Source organism: Indicator indicator, chromosome Z, assembly GCF_027791375.1.
Source record: "Indicator indicator isolate 239-I01 chromosome Z, UM_Iind_1.1, whole genome shotgun sequence".
Classification (NCBI taxonomy): domain Eukaryota; kingdom Metazoa; phylum Chordata; class Aves; order Piciformes; family Indicatoridae; genus Indicator; species Indicator indicator.
The window spans coordinates 34,916,115-34,933,706 of NC_072053.1; the positions used below are offsets into that span (position 1 = coordinate 34,916,115).

Genomic DNA, 17,592 nt, shown 5'->3' on the forward strand with positions numbered 1-17,592 from the left:
CTGTTTCTGTAATACATCAGCAATAAAAGGAGGGCTAAAAAGAATCTCCTGGTGTGGTCACATCTAGAATACTATGTTCAGTTTTGAATCCCTCTCTACAAGAAGGACATTGAGGTGCTGGAGCATGTCTAAAAAAGGCCATGGAAGCTTGTGAAGGATCTGGAGTACAAGTCTTATCAGGAGCAGCTAAGGTTGTTTACTCTGGTGAAAAGAGAGGATGAGGGGGAAGTTTATTGCCCTCTACAAATACCTGCAAGGAGGTTGTAGAGAGATGGATTTCAATCTCTTTTCCCAAATAATGAGCAATAGGACAAGAGGCAACAGCCTCTAGTAGTGTGAGGGGAGATCTAGACTGTATATTAGGAAACATTTCTTCGTCAAAACAGTTGTCAATAATTGGAACAGGCTCCCCAGGGAACTGGTTGAGTCACCATCCCTGGAGGTATTTAAAAGACAAATGTATCCTGGGCTGCATCAACAGTGTGGCCAGCAGGTCAAGGGAGGTGATTCTCCTCTCTGTGGGATCTCACCTGAAGTACTGTGTCCAGCTTTGGAGCTCCCAACAGAAGAAAGACATGGAACTGTTAAACCAGCTCCAGAAGAGGGCTGCAAAGATGATCAGAGAGCTAGAGCACTTCTATTAAGACAGGCTGAGAGAACTGGGATTGTTCAGCCTGGAGAAGAGAAGGTTCTGGGGAGACCTTAGAGAGGCCTTCTAGTAACTGAAGGGGGCCTACAGGATAGCTGGAGAGGGATATCTTTTACAAAGGCATGTAATGACAAGACAAGGGGTAATGGTTTCTACCTGGAAGAAGATAGATTTAGGTTATACATCAGGAAAAAATTCTTCCCCATGGTGATGAGGCACTGGAATATGTTGCCCACAGAAGTGGAGGCTTCAACCCTGGAAGGTGTTCAAAACCAGGCTGGATGGGGCCTTGAACAACCTGGTCTGGTAGGAGGTATCCCTGCCAATGGCAGGGGAGTTGGAATTAGGTGATCTTTAAGATCCCTTCCAATCCAAACCATTCTATGATTCTGGGCAAAGCACTTAGGGACATGGTTTAGTGGTGGACTTGGCAGTGATAAATGGTTGGACTCCATGATATGGACCTAAACGAGTCCATACATTTGATTTTTTTTTCCTGTCATTTAGGCTCCCTACCTTATTTACATGGTTCTCCTGGTTAGTCTTTCTCTCCCTTTTGTGTAATCTTCTTTTCCTCATACAGTTATGGTCCTCTTCTAACAGTCATAGGAAAGACCACTTTTTCTCTAATGTAAACCACGTATCACAGGTTTACATTAGTTGACATTTATCCACAGCTGAAGCTGCATGGGCTTGATCAAAGCTATTTGGCAAGCTCAGACCTTGCCAGCTGCTTCCTTGGCTTGTCTGAGAAACATATTTACCCTTTTGGCCTACACTAACATCTTTGAAGCCAGTCACCTGCAGAATTATTCATTAGCTCACAGTGTATAAACACTGATAACCATGGGTGGAAGACAGCTGGGGTCTGGAAAGGAATTAGAGGCAGCAGGATTACAACATTTTGAGAGTGAGAGGACACAAGGTGCTTCGTGAGAAAGAAGTGGAGAGAGTGGAGAGAGTGGGTATGAAAAGGTAAGAGGTAAATACAACATGATCAATAGCAATACACAATTATAAATGCAGCCTGTTGATTGAGAGCTGAAGTTTCTGAATGCAACTGCTTGTGTAAGCCAGACATCTTGTGTTGTGTCCACGTGGCCCATATCTCTCTGCTGCAACATTTTACAGTTGTTATGGCATGTGCACAGCTTGCAGATCCTTCCTGTATTTGACATTAAGAAGAGGGAGATACACAACACTGTTTCTTGCCACTACACATAATACATAACAGCGGTGGTAAAAGCCAGCATGGGTGGGGTTGCACAGGTAAAACTGCTAGTTACAAGAAACTTCATCCACAGTTTTGGTTTTCTGCCAGCTATTGATTCCTAACAAGAGCATGAAGAATTTGGAAAAATATCTAAATGGTGAGTTTAGTGCTACTGTTCTGACACCTGCACACTTTGATAAATTCCAGTTGTAGAGAGCACTGTGGGTAGCTTTGGAGACATTTTTGAGGACTGATCAAAAAAGCTGTCTGAAGGTGAGCCTCTGATTTAAAGTTTAAAGCTTTCTAAAGAAGAAGTGCTACCGAGAGAGAGACACTGTCTGCTCTTTAAATTAAGATGCTTACATGGGGCAATGTGTAGGGAAAAGTCTTCTAGTTACATTAGCTAACCAAATATAAGAATCATAGAATCATAGAATTGTTAGGGTTGGAAGGGACCTCAAGGATCATCTAGTTCCAACCCCCCTGCCACAGGCAGGGACACAATCTGCATTTCCTAGTATTTCTGCGAGTTTGGAGAAGAAATTTGGACAAACTGACTGCTTTTGCAAATTATTGGAAATCTCTGCAGCCTGGACATAATGTCTGGTTTCTAAAATAGGATGCTTTTATTTAGTATTTTTTACTTCGCTCACGAAAAATAACCAGTTTCATCTAGAAGCAAATAGAGGAGGTTGTCTGAAGAGTTTCTAAATTGTAGTTCACGTCAGAATGTTTATTTCAGCTGAATTTATACTGAAAATTCTGATTAATTTTATATGTAATATTTGGGATGGATAAGTAAGATACATTTGCCCAAACTGTATCATCTTTGTGTTTGGGTTTTTTTTTTTCAAAACAACCAAAATGAAATTTGCTGGCATAAGAGAAATATACACTTTATTCTAAACTGAGTTATTTTACTTAGAAAAACTGCATTTGTAATTATCTAAAAGTATCAAAAATAGTAAACTAATAGTTTAGATTAAATAAATACATTTTTTTGTAAAAGAAGTCAGGCAAAATTTTGTATCTGAGAATAATGCTCAACAGTGTCAGTGCTGAATTGGTAACAATTCCAACTCCATTCAGCTTAACAGTGATGTTATGAGTCGTGTTCTGGTATTAGGAAACCTTCCTTTTACAATTTTAAAGATCTATCCAACGAGGTGCTTTTTGATGATAAATCTTTGTGCATTTCCCCAATGGCTCATGGTGAATACAAATCACATCTTCTTGTCTAGGTCTTCTTATTTTGTAAGAAAACGTATCTACAGACCTCCTAGACCTTTACCAGGCTTTTGGATTCAATTTACTTTTGAGTTTTGATTTTGAATTAATCAATGTACAAATCACAGTGGGCTTTATGTGCATGGCTATATGACAGAGCATACTGTGCTGTCAGCATCTCCTGTTTCTTCAGCATCCTATAGATTGATACTGTCCTGAAATGAAATTGTAATTGGGACTTTTGATCTAAATCAAGCAACCACCAACAGTGCTAAACTTACTGCTCTGCAAAACAGAGGTCTTGGTTATCCAGGGTGCAGTAAAGGTGAAGCTTTCTCATAGTAACTTATTTGTGTATCTTAATCTCTGCTTATCTGAGCTTAGAATTATGAACTCAATAGACCACTACCTTAAACTTTTCCAGTAACTAAGAAGTTATTTAAATGAAAAGTAAAGCAAACACAAGGCCACAAACACCATTATTCTGGAGAGAGCAATAACATTTGGAAAACTGTAGGGCCTCATTTAAAAATTGACAGTATTGACTGCAGTGGTATTCTAAACAATATCATGGACAAAAAGACATTAGAAACATTACAAATATTACTGAAATCTTACATTACACCCTTAAGGAGGACTTTATTTTTGCTGACTGAACAAGCAATACATACAGAAGGTGAAGCATAAAAGAGTTAAGCAATGTGATCAAGTTTACAAAGCAAGTCTGTTGCAAAGTACAACAGAACTAAATCTTACATTTGCAGTAAGTGTCCTTCCCTTAAAATCATTATTCTTCCCCTTCAGGTTGTTATTTAAGAGGATAGTAGCTAGCTAGACATAGACTGTATTTCTACATTAAATAACATTCTTTTACAAACAGGAAAGTTTTGTTAAAACACAGAATTGCGGAAAAGAACAAAACCAGAGGAGCTTACCCAAATCCAGAAAGCAAGCGACAGAAGAGGAAGAAACCATAGCCCTGGACAAATGATGAAAGGAAGGCAAAGAATCCATTGACAGACATGCATATCAGGAGTGACTGTCTCCTTCCCACTTTGTCTGCCAAGCCTCCCCAGAAGAATGCCCCCACCATCATCCCAAGGTACACTATGCTACCTGCAATGCACAGAAAAAAGAAAGAAGATATTGTTTCGTGAGCTACACAATTAACCACAACAATAATAGCTCTTCCTCTGTATTTACAAAGCAAAGAGGATAGGGATTAATTCCTCCTTTCTCAGTGAATAGAAATTTTATGCATACCTTTGCAAATGTACCTAGGGAGAAATATTTCCTGCTACATCTTTGTCATCTGTTACCAGTCACACTGAAGCTTAATGTAATTAATACATAAGGGGTGTCTAGCTAAAACAACTGTAATACAGGCAAGACTGAATGGGAGAAAGAAAGCCACTGCTTCCTAAGTAATAAAAATAATTCATGTTAAATACTGCAAAAATTGTAACTTCCTCTACAGAAGCAAATTTTCTAAACTTTTCTAGAATATAAGCAGTGCTGTGTGGATAATCGCTAGGATTAAGATGTGCTACCTCTAAAGGAAGCTGATTATGAAACAGACACTTTCCACTTGGCATCAAGAGAATGAAAGACACCCAGAATTTCTTTTCTCACTCGTATTTCACTGTACTTCTCTATTTTTGAAATTTTATTTAGTTTTTATATTAAAGAAAAGTTTAAGAGATACATTACAGTTTAGCTACATACAATAAAATGAGATAGGGAAAACATTTGGGGGGTGATTCATTTTTTTTTAAAAAAGCATTAATGACGCTTGCAACATGTAGTACTTTCCCATGGAAAGATAAGTTGAAATGCTTAATACTTGACCACAGCATATCATACATTACATCCTTTCACGGGATAAAACTCTGTGGGATGCTCTGCAAAGATGCACGACACATTGAGCAGACTGTAGAAGAAAAAACAGTTTCCAAGTTTTGGAGATAATCAACCATATTTGTATGTTATTTGATGCATGTAACTCTTTTGACATCTCTTTTCCTACTGAATTTCCTGAATTGGGTTTTATCTACTGTGATGGTTTCATTTGCTTTCCAGACTGAGCTAGCCTGGTTGTTGTCAGTGGGGGGGATTTCAGCTCTTACACTGATACTTCTACCTGCCATTTGCTACCAGATTATACATCTACTACAGAGCAACAATTAATATCCTAACATCTCTTTCCTATCAGCCACAAGAACAGGCAAATTCCTCAGAACCTCTGGTGGAATTTAATTGCTGTTGTATAAAATTCTGGCCTCCAAAAGAAACATCTCTGCCTTCAAGAAAGCAGTTGAAAGGGAAAGCAAACCGAAAACAAGCAGATAAACAAACACTCCACATGAATGCCTGGGCTTGGTTAACTGTATACGAACATACAGGTCACTTATGAGTATTTACACACTTGTAATTCCAGATGTTAATATCTGAAGTGCTGACATTGCAGGTTCTCATGCACCCCAAGATGTGCCTCCTTCCCCTCATGTTTTGTAGTTTCCCGCTGCTGCTTCCCTTTGAGATACTATTTTTAAACATTTGATATGTTGATTTGATGTTGTGTTAAATGTTCATTAGCAAGATAAAGAGTTATATTCTATTTAGGTGAATATGCTGTTTTTTTCTATGCCCTTTGCAGCCTATTGTGTCCAATACCAACAGATCAGTCTTTTTGCAGCTTCCTTTTTGTCCAGCATAAACCAAGAACAAGGTATTTCTAAACTGACTGTCTTCTCCATGAGTCCCTTAGGACAGGACGACAGATCCATTGCTGCTCATCCCAAAAAGTATCTTTACCTAAGCAGGAGAAACAAGCTCGTTAAGAACAAGTTAAATATTTTCTCAAAATAACTTTTGTCAATGGGCATTTCCTAGCTATTACTTCATCAAAGTTATTATTTCATCAAAGGATATTGATGAACCAGAGTAAATCAAGAATTTCTGGATTTATCAAGAGATCTTTTTTCTCTTTTCTCATACTCTAGGAAGGTCCCAGACACCACAATATTCTTTTTGTTTTATAGGTGTTTAGCCAAAAACCTTTATCAAACATCCCTTTCATTCTTATCAGATGATTTCATTCCCCCCCCCCCGCCCCCCCCCCCCCCCCCCCCAGTAATTGACGTTTTCCTGAGAATGCACACACAGCTAATACAGTTTCTGGTCATAAAGGGTCAAAGCTTGGTGAGTGGCTGGCCATATTCACTCAACTGCTTTAAGGTCTCTCCTGTGGGCAAGGAGAACGTCCAGCACCCACAAGTAGTTTCAAAACTCCATTGCTGCATTGCCAACAGATTGTTGCTGTTTTTTGTTTTTCATTTTTAAAGTGCATAAAATAGTTAATTTTTACCCTTGAAGTGAAATTCCCTACATTCTTTCATAAATAAATGTTGTTGGGCTTTCCCAGTCAACACTCTAATATTAGAAATGCACAGAGAAGGCAAATCAAATAGTTTTGTATTTTTTTTATATAGATAACTTTGAAGTATTTTATGCAAATAATCTTAAATTTACCAAGTAGCTACTTTCCTTGTGATGCACAGAAATATCAAAACTCTATGAATGATGGAAGAAGAAGCTTTCCAAGTCTTGAGAGTTTAAAAATATTGTCCTGATGTTCTGCATCTTAAAATAAAACTGCTATAAATAAGCTGCTTTCTGAGCTGCACCATTAGTTTATTCTTTCCCATTATATTAATGCTGAATTTTTACCTAATTGCCTTGCAGACTCTCTACAGTACCTCTCCCCCACCAGAGGTCTGTATCCTTTCCATCCTGATCATACTGCAGATACAAATTATTCCCATTTCAGAGTATTTCACTGTGTTTCTTCTTTTCTATATTATCTGTTACTTTATACAGAACACAACCTTGCCTTCAGCACATAAAGGAAGTCCCTTTTCTCCCAACTTTCAAATGATTCCTTAAGACCTTTTGCCCACAATACTCACAATATTCCCCCATGATATTCACAATAAACCATGAAAGTGACAAAAGGGAAAGGAGAACTTCAGCTACAAAAACAGCGGAACAAAATATAACAGATGCAAGTAACCAATGACATCAGACTATCTTTTTAAGCTTCAACATCCCTTCCTTTCCAGACTTTGTAGCTCTAGTTTATTATGTTCTGCCAGAATACAAATCTCATGAGGAAAATATATCACTGTTTTTTTAATACCTTTCATAAATCACATATTACATTTTGCATACATGTGTATATGTAAAAATGTAATATACTATTGTTGGTCAGATCTCGCTAACTGTTCTTAACACAAAATAATAATTATGTGAGGGTACACAGATAGATATATAGATTTCAATCCTGAGGGTAGTACTCCCTTTTTGAGCAATTACTACTGGTCACAAATCTGGCTGCTTTTTCTCTTTTGCCACAGCACACTTGTGCTACACAGCTTACACACAAGGCAGGCATGCTTGTATTATACAGCCATATAGCACACTTGGGCTATACAAACAACTTAGCACAAAGCACACACTGATTTGGCATCCAGCATGATCCTAGAAACATATTTTTAAAGTTAAAGTTTATTCTAAAATGCAAAGACTACTATTGATATCTGTAAAACAAGTCTTTGATTTTCCCCACAAGGTAATGTGTAATCTCAGACTTGGTCATTTGATAGAAAGCCACTGAGAAGAGGCAAGTGGCAGTTCAAAAGAAACTCATGACATGCAGAAATGGACATTGTTTTGCATTGTTCATTTACCTTGTGTTTATGACCTCCTTTTTTGTTTATTTGTTATTGTTTTGTTTGGGTTTTTTTGTTTGTTTTCATAGCAGAAATAGGGTGTATTTCAATGATTTTCCCCATTGTTCAAGTGTATGAAACACATACTTGCATCCTCTTCAGATGAGGGGACCCAAGTCTGTAACTGGTTTACAGTATGAACATGCTCTGGCTACCAGACAGCTAAATATTTTCTAAATGGATGTGCACACTGCGTGCTTCAGCTTGCCAGCAAGAGCTTAACATTACAAAGCAGTCGACCAAGAGTTCCTTCAGTATCCAAATGCAAGTTATGGGCAATTTAAGAAATAGGATAAGAATACATGCTGATCACTCACTGAAGTTCAGCTAAGCAGTATTTCAATACTTGTGCTGCTCTAAGTACATTATTCATAACTTTATGTTACAATTCATAGGCTGGTATTTAGATGACAGACAAACCTTTCTAAGAAATCAGTCTGAAAGTTTGTACCTCATTGAGAGAAAATAAAGTATCACAGTATCACAATATATTAGAAGTTGGAAGGGACCTCAACAGATCAGCATCATCTAAAAAATACTCTAAACATCTAAATATTACAACTATTTTGGAAAACAAGGTCATAAACATGGTCCTAAGACAGCTCCAAGAGGAGAAAAACTCCTTTCATATGAATTATACTATACTTCAATCAGTGTTTTATTTACTTGTGCTAGGATCTTCCTATTAGCCTTTGCTTAGGATGTAACAGTTCATAGTGAAAAACTCCAATGCCTGTAAGTAGCATTTTGACTAAGAAAATCTAGATTTATCTTTGTTTTAACCCTTCTAAACAAAACAGCATACACAAGTTTAGGATGATAATCTTTTAGGACCATAGGAAATTATAATCTGATTTTTTGATCACAAAATACTTTGAAAAGTATTGCAACCCATACAGCAACTAACTTCAGTAAAATATAGCATCTAATTGTTTGTAAGAGAAGGTAACTAAAGCAAACAGCTTTCAAATTAACAAAACAAATACAAGAAAATTGTTCAAAAATGACAAATGGTCAGAAACAACAAATACAAGAATTTTGTAATAAGTCCAAAATCGGCAGAACTCTATTTTCTAAAGCCACTGTATTTAAATATCTGAAATGAACTGTGAAGTCAGAACACTGGATCTTTAATTCTTACACGCTATAATACGCTATTGACCTTCTCAGAGGTACTAACAACCTAACGTTCTTACAGAAAGAATGGCCACAAGCCAGTCTTCCTCTGTAACAACTGATTCTTCTTTTCTCTAAACAGTGCTTGAAATGGTGGCACAACAGGGTTTATGGCTCACTACTTATGGAATGGTGAATTTTTGAGTTTTTGATGTTCTGAACTTGTTCAGCCACCTGAAAAAGTTGGTGGGTACTGTTCTCCAACAAACGTGAGCTAGCCATCACATTAACTAAAATTAAAATTTTCATTAATCTTTGCAAGTTCAAAACTTCTCAAGCCATGGATTTCTTTTATCTAAATGCTAGCTGCTTCCCACAGAAATAATTTTGCATCTTACCTTCAGATGTTAAATGATTGCCCTTACCTAATAAACAATGTATGTAAATCCCCAAATGCCACAGCATATCAGTTTTGGTGGGCTTTTTTTGGTTTTGGTGGTGGTTTCTGTTTTGTTTTTGTTTTGTTGTTTGTTTGTTGTTTTTTTTCCATTATTGCTCCTCAGATTAATCCACTTCTCCTGCATTCCTTTCCAGGACAGCTGCAGACAGGCTTCAGTCTGTAGTTTCATACTCTCCAGTGCAGATGCCTAATTACATATTCATTTTGAAGCTTTTTGCTCTTCTGCTTAATACATATTTACAAACAGTCAAGTTTTACTTTCTAATACATTATTAGAATGATTTTTAGCAATCATGGTAATAGGATTTGTCTGTTTAAACACATGAAAGGCATAAGCTATTTTAAAATATAAGCGGCAGCCCTTCAGTCTCGATATAGAAGTTCATACATCATCTATCACACTGCAGTGATCTTCAAGTGTGACTTGCAGTGAATAACCTCAGCGTTTAGTTCTCTAATCATGATAATTCCAAAGTGATTGGTCGTTGCATGACAGACCATTTATCTTTCGCATAATTTTTTAGCAGCTTAGTGCACAAGACACTCTGCAATATCTTTCACAGTCAGTAAAATAGGACACCTTTATCTCCATAATAATTACAGAAAAATATTAATTCATACTCATTGAGAAAGACATTGAATATCAGTGAGATCAGTGGGAAAAAAAAAAAGAACCTACCATATCTCTCTTATAAAACGTGCTGAGCAATACAAAACCAGTAATGTCTTCATGAAGAGAGCTAAAGACTATTGTTTCAATTTAAACCAAGTTTTTAACAATGTATATATTAATTTCTAAATGAATCTGTTTCTCCAGTACTTACACAGAAAAACAACTCAAGGAAATGCTCCGATGTAAAGGCTACCAAAAATACATAGCATACAATTAATAACTTAAACCAATCAAATAAAAATTGTACCATAAATAGTCCCTGTGCACCATCAACAGAAAAAAAATTAAAAAGCAAACAAGCATCTCCAGTTTCAAACATAAGTACAAAATATCTGATGACATTCAATTTAATACTAATCAAGAAACTTCAGATAACATCAGGTGAAACATAGCTGGTTCCCTCTCCAAAGGATCCTGTTATCAGACGATACTGATAAACTGTAGTAGAGGAACTCGACCATGAAAGTCAGGAAAAGAGAGCTGAGTGGAATTCTGAGCAAAAGTAAGATCATGTTTAGCTGACCAGTGTAGACAGGACAATGAAAGAGCAAGTAACTCCACAGTACTATGCACAAACCTCTTCATCATCTTTAACAGGGGAAAAAAAACACCATTAGCAACACAAACAACTCAAACAATAGAGGTTTGTAATAGTATGATAGGCATAATTTGGTGATTGTTTTAATCAAAGAAAACACATCGTGAGGTAGCCAAGTACTGTACTTCTAAAGAGAAGCCTCCCAAATACAAAACAAAGGTGGAACTTCGAAATAACACAAAGTAGTAATGAAAACCTAAAACCCAAACAAAGCACACTGTATGTTTTTCCCATATTTTTTTTCTCTTTCAAAAAGATCAAGTCCTAGTTTTCCGGTGAACTGAACTAAAAAGGTAAAGTAGATGTAGAAGCCCACTATGGAACCTCCAAGACAGTTAGAAGACAACTGAAACTGAGTATAGTCAGAAAGCACCCAACACAAGACAAAATTTTACAACATAAAATTTTAGGTCAACAAAATTTTAGACCAGCAAATACTTACAATATGTTTGTCAATTTGAGATTGAACTGATAATCGTCTTACAGCACCATTGGTTTCTCAGTTGAGCTATGCTCTCACAAAGATCAAAGATGAGCCAGGAATACTTTGTAGTTTGTTTTGTTTCTCCCTTGGAAGGAGAGGAGAAATGAGAACAATTTCATCCTCTCCCTAATATAAATTTTAAAAAACACAACCATAATTTTTTTCCAAGAAAACAACTTGCTTGTATTTCCAAATCATGAAGCTACTCTAGTGTATGTCCACCATGAGGGAAATTCCAGGATGAACTCGTAGCTGCAAAGGTTTGAACAAACCTCTTCCAGTGCAATTAACAGATTCCTGCAGTGGGTTGAAATTACCCCCCCAAAATAAAATTGCCAGACTAGCTCAAATGGAAGCAAATGAAGCTATATTTACAAGCAAAACTACTTGCTAGAAATATGGAATGCAATGAATATGTACAAAATATACAATATTTACATATATTTACAACTTATAAACACAAGAACCCTCCCCAGACAAAACCAGGGGGTTACCAACAGCTTCCTCCTCTTCCTCCCATTCCTCCCGGTACACAGGACAAGAGAAAGAGCAGATGGTAGCTTGTTAGTACTTAGCCACAACAAAGAAACACTGCCAAGGTCAGCAAAGCCAGCAGGAGCGAAGGAATCAAAAAGAGAGAGTTAGTTTCCATATTGTGTCAGTTCAGGCTGGGGGCCTCCTGTCACTGCCACATAAGCTACACCTCCGGTGTTCTGAGTGTCCAACCCCATCAGGTGGACACAGGAAACGGTGTATTGCTACCCACAAATCCTGCCCCCTATAAATCCATCTGCAGAGTCATTCTCTCTCTCTTTCCTCCCTCTCTGCTCCCATGGGAGCTGCTCTCTTATCAGGTAACAGTGGGGGAGTATCTCAAGGCCTCTTAGGCCTGTCTAGGCCTAATGCCAGGAGGAGAAAGGAGGTGTGGGGGGGGCAGTCCCAGACCTGGCCAGCCTGAGACTTGCCTAGTCGGGGTTGGGGGGAAGAAAGAGCCCTGGGGGTTTGGGTATACCCTCAGGTGGGGAGAAGGGAAGAGCTGGGAAGCCTTTGGGTGTTATGTAAGGGACTCTGTACACTTTGGGATGTTCTTGTCACTATGCTTTGTAGTTTTTTGTAGTTTCACCAATTGCTTTTCCATTTAAACTTTCCATCACTCTCCTATCCATTTGTGTGAGTGTCATTCTTTTGTCCCTCTCGGCACAAGAGAGGATCTGTGTGGCCTCAAACCAGCACACATATCTAACTTTATGTTAGCTATTCAGACCAATGGGATTATTTAGACCTTATCACTATTTTCTCTTTTGCATCCAATGGTAATTTGTTTACATTCTATCACTTTCTGCTCAATCTGTGAAAAATTTCTAGGCATCAGCCTAAAACTACCACAATAGCATAGAATTGCTTAGAATCATGGAATCACCTGGTTGGAAAAGACCTTATGATCATCAAGTCCAACCACAACCTAACATCTCCCTGTACACAACTGCTAGACTGCATCCATAAGCACCTCATCCAAAAGTTTTCTACACATCTCCAGGGTGGTTAAAAACCATCACTTCCCTGGGCAGCCCACTCCAGTGCCTGATGACCCTTTTGGTGAAGAATTTATTCCTAAAATCTAATCTAAACCTTCCCTGGTGCAGCTTAAGTCCACTTCTTCTTGTCCTTGATAGGACAAGATTGCCTGGGAGAAGCCAGCCCTTACTTCAGTACAACTTCCTTTCAGGCAGTTGCAGAGAGCAATGAGGTCTCCCCTCAGCTGCTTCTCCTGTATTCAGGACCTTCTCACCAGCTTGGTTGCCCATGCGTGAGTAGCTCACTGTCCTTGTACTGGACAGGCCCAAAACTGAACACAGTACGCGAGGTGCAACCTTGCCAGTGCCAAGTACAGGGGTACAATCACTTTCCTACTCCTCTTGCCTGCACTATTCCTGATCCAGGCCAGGATGCTGTTGGCCTTCTTGGCAACCTCAGCATGCTGCTGGCTCAAAGTAAGTCAACTGTCAACCAGCTCCCCAAGATCTCTCTCTGTCAAGCAACTTTCCAGCCACTCTTCCCCAAGATCATAGTGCTGTGGGGGAGGGGGTTGTGTCTGAGGTGAAGGGCTTCGGACTTGGCTTTGTTAAACACCACACAGTTCTATCTATGTAAATGTCAAAGGGCCTCACAGCAACCATTTGGGAAATTTCATTCAGATATTTGTTGAATTTTTGTTTCTTCTGGCATACTCGTATTAAATTTATATGCCTAATATATCAACTGCTGAATAGTTTTCTGTATCTCAAGAATGAAATTCACAACCTGAAATATTTGTGGCATAAGGCTCAATTTAGTGCCAAAAAGCAGAAAAATGGTATTTTCTCTCCATGTTTCTTCTAACTGGACTAATGAAACTCATTCTGTTTTGTGTATTCAGGGCATAACAAGGTGATTTTAATGCTGGATGTTTACATCATAATTTGTAAAACATAGTTGCTTTTTTTTTTCTGTAAGGTTCTGTATGCTATTAACTCTTCTTACAGTTGTAGGAATGTTCACTTTGTAATACATCTGAAAATTACACAAGCAAGTGTGCTGATGCATGTTTTTTAATAATGAAATAATACTGTCTTAACAGATGAGTTTCTTGTGTACTGAGATATTCTTTTAATTGAAACACTATAACATCAAAAGGAATAACTTCTCCTGCTTTTCCCCAGATACAAATTAGATAAATTTATAAATGCATAGAAGTAGCTCAGTAACTGCAAAGAATGTGACAGGTAATAGATTATTTGCTGGGATGGGAATGTTCAGCACAGCTGTATTTTCTGATAAGACAGCAAAATAGAGAATATGGTAAACTTAATAACTTTGCAGTATGTTGTCAGCATTGCTTCTGCTTTAAGAATGTTATCATGTCAATAACTAAGTTTTTTAAAAGGTGGCATGCTAGTATAATTTATTTATTCCATAATGGATTTCTCAGAATAAAATACTGATGAGAGATATTCCATTTTCTTCATTAGAATAACTTATAAAATGAATAATGGTAGTGCAAAGAGCAGCACACTGCTATCTCACGCTGTTATTGCTTGCCTAGCTAAATCAACAATGTAATACAGACAACAAGATGAAAACTCTGATTCCTTGATACAACAGAAACAATCAGCATTCAAATTTAGCAACACCAGGCTGTGAAAAATAGCCAATATGTAGTAATTTTCTTCCCATATACACATTATTTTACAAGATACTGCCTACCAATATTCAATACATAGAGCACAGACTTTATCAAAAACTCAGGCAATACTATGAGATGATGTGAAGCTTTTGACAGATTATCTAGATACTATCACTGAACATACTATTTTCATTCTATCTTCTCCTTTGATCCAACAGTTCCCTCTGGCATTAGGAAGAAAATCCTAGCAGATAAGCTTTGGATAAAACACACCTAGTTAATCTGTCCTAATACCCCTAACTCCCATTTTCTCTCAGTGCAGATCAGAAGTTCCTCTGATTTAGCTGCTAAAAAATTCAATGCACTCTTTGCCCATGTCTGAACTGACTCAGTCATACTAGAAATTGCTGTGATTTTGCAATTGCAAACACACTTTCATGGAAATCCTGAGAATCAGAATTATTATAAATGCTGCATATGATTGAACAGTAAATAACACTCTGCAATGTGTTCAGAGTTTCAAAGCAAATAAAAAAAAAAAAAAAAAAAGATTTCACTAAAGCTTTAAACTACCCATGCAGTCATTTACATTAATCATCTCATTTCATATCAAACTCGTTCATTTTGGCTACATGTTTTATTGCCTGAATGTTAATTTCTTATTTGCCCAGTCCTGCTGCTGGCTCAAACCCAAACATAGTCCATGAATATCACTGACTTTTACTTAGTGCTGAATTAAAACAAAAAGCCCAAAGTATACACACCTACATTAATAAGAAATGCATCCAACTCAGCAAATCCAAGCATGTGATACTAATAACTAATTAATAAAACTATGCTTCTAGCAAAGGTATCTGTACAGTATTAAAGCAAACAGTTGATTAATTTCATCAGTGTTTAATCAGCCATTAGCTTGCCTTACTGTAATTATATTCCAGTACTGTGTAAACTTCTTCCCTTGGAAATGGGAAGAAATAACTTTTTTTAACTTTTGCTTCACCCGTGCAATTGTTGTTACCAACCTTCATTCCAATGAAATGACAGTGTAGGGAAAGAGAAATTATGCTAAAACCAAACCAAAACAATCAAACAAACACACACCAAAAAAAACCAAAACCACAAAAAAACCCCAAAACAACCAAAACAAAGCCCAAAGACTTTTCACTGGTTTCAGTCCTGCTCACTTGCAGGGAGGTTGGACAAGATGACTTCTGAGGGTCCCCTCCAAAGCAGTGCATTCTGTGGAAAAACCCCATTGGTTTATGCCTAACCTCATCAGGAACAGGTTACCAAAATTAATGAGGATCTGAAATTCACACATCTCCAAGAGACCTGATCTAGCACACAATATTAGACAAGAGAAAAAGAAAACTTCTATTGCTAGTGGTCTCACTTCTTTCCCATTTAAAGTCAATAAAACAGATTAACTAATCCCATGTCAAAATGAAGAATAACAGATCAGAGTAATCCTCTGTATAGTGTCAATACACCTACAGGTGTGATGGCGATGCTAAATGGGATTTAAATTACTTATTTACAATAGTGCGAGGAGGCACTACTATAATGTTTAAATGGAGAATTGTTTAGATGACTGTATCTAGCAGTTCATGATCTCTATTTAACAAGGCTTGCTGGTGGCAGCTTCAGAACCAGTCTTGAAAACCGCCTTGAATTAGGAAAATGATTGTGCCCTGTGGAAATGAGCAGGTCAGACAAATGCCAAAGCAAGACAGAGCACAATAGAGAGTCACGAGTTGTATTCATCCATACTTCCTCAACTTTGTATGAAGCTTTCCACTGCTAATGAGTACACAGCAAATCATTCAGTCCAGCTAACAAGATATGAAGAAATTTGCAAACAGGCCACCTTTGCCTATACTTGAGAACACAGACACTATGAATGTAAAGCTAGAGTCACTTTACACCATCTTAATTTTCAGATTTTATGTTACTGTTCCAACTTTCTACAATCCCCTCCTAAAGTCATATAAAAACATCTGCCTGCCTGATAAACAGGTTTCTCTGAATCTTTGAAGACACTTTTCCCGTCATGCAACGTTCAGAGCTACAAATACCAAATAAAAAAGATCATCATTTCTGTAAATGAAAGCTTGCAGATGGTAATTTAACTTTGTTGCAGAGTTAACCAAACAGGCACTTTGAAGAGCACGTGATATCATATTTAAAATGTTTGGTTTGGTTAGGAAACTTCGTTTGACATGTTGATTTAAGTAGTGACATGTTGATTTAAGTAGTGACATGTTGTCAGTCAGAGATCCCATGGCAGTTGAGAGAGTGAGGAAAAGGTAGAAGGTGACAGCCAGATTAAATGTATGAAAACACCATGGCCCTCAGGCTTTTCCCTTGAGAGGCATTTCCTGCCTTTGGCCACTTTTGTAAGATTATATGTTTGTGTGATACAAACAGTAAAATCGTTGACCTGTGATTGGTTAGGCAGAACCAGAAGATAACCTGTAGTGCAGAAAAAAGCAGCCCAGTGATGTTTAACTATTTTAGAAACCATCACTCTACGAGGCAGAAATTTGAAGATAACTACAAGGACATGATTATTTAGTTTTGCTTTTGTGTGCAAATGAATGTCACAGGCGTATTTTCACATGGTGGTAATGCATAGGATTATAGAATCAGTCAGGGTTGGAAGGGACCACGAGGATCATCTAGTTCCAAATCCCTGCCATGGACAGGGACACCTCATACTAGAGCAGCCTGGCTGCAAACACCTCCAGGGATGGGGCCTCAACCACCTCCCTGGACAACCCATTCCAGGCTCTCACCACTCTCATGGTGGAGAATTTCTTCCTCACGTCCAGCCTGAATCTCCCCACTTCCAGCTTTATTCCATTCCTCCTAGTCCTATCACTACCTGATATCCTAAAAAGTCCCTCCCCAGCTTTCTTGTAGGCCCCCTTCAGGTACTGGAAGGCCACAAGAAGGTCACCTTGGAGCCTTCTCTTCTCCAGACTCAACAACCCCAACTCTTTCAGTCTCCCCACATAGGAGAGGTGCTCCAACCCTCTGATCATCCTGGTGGCCCTTCTCTGGACATGTTCCAGCATGTCCATATCCCTCTTGTAATAGGGGCTCCAGAACTGGATGCAGTACTCCAGGTGGGGTCTCACCAGAGCGGAGTAGAGGGGGAGAATCACCTCCCTTGACCTGCTGGCCACACTTCTTGTGATGCAGCCCAGGATCTGGTTG

At 38.1% G+C, this 17,592-nt stretch overlaps 1 protein-coding gene across 1 annotated transcript in view; it reads right to left on the minus strand.

Moving 5' to 3' along the window:
• The window catches only part of SV2C (synaptic vesicle glycoprotein 2C), an 88,159-nt gene that overhangs the window by 60,795 nt on the left and 9,772 nt on the right, over window positions 1-17,592 (minus strand). The window contains exon 2 of the mRNA XM_054397759.1: window positions 4,025-4,205. Within this exon, the coding sequence (XP_054253734.1) occupies window positions 4,025-4,205 (181 nt within the window). The remainder of the gene's footprint in view (window positions 1-4,024; window positions 4,206-17,592) is intronic.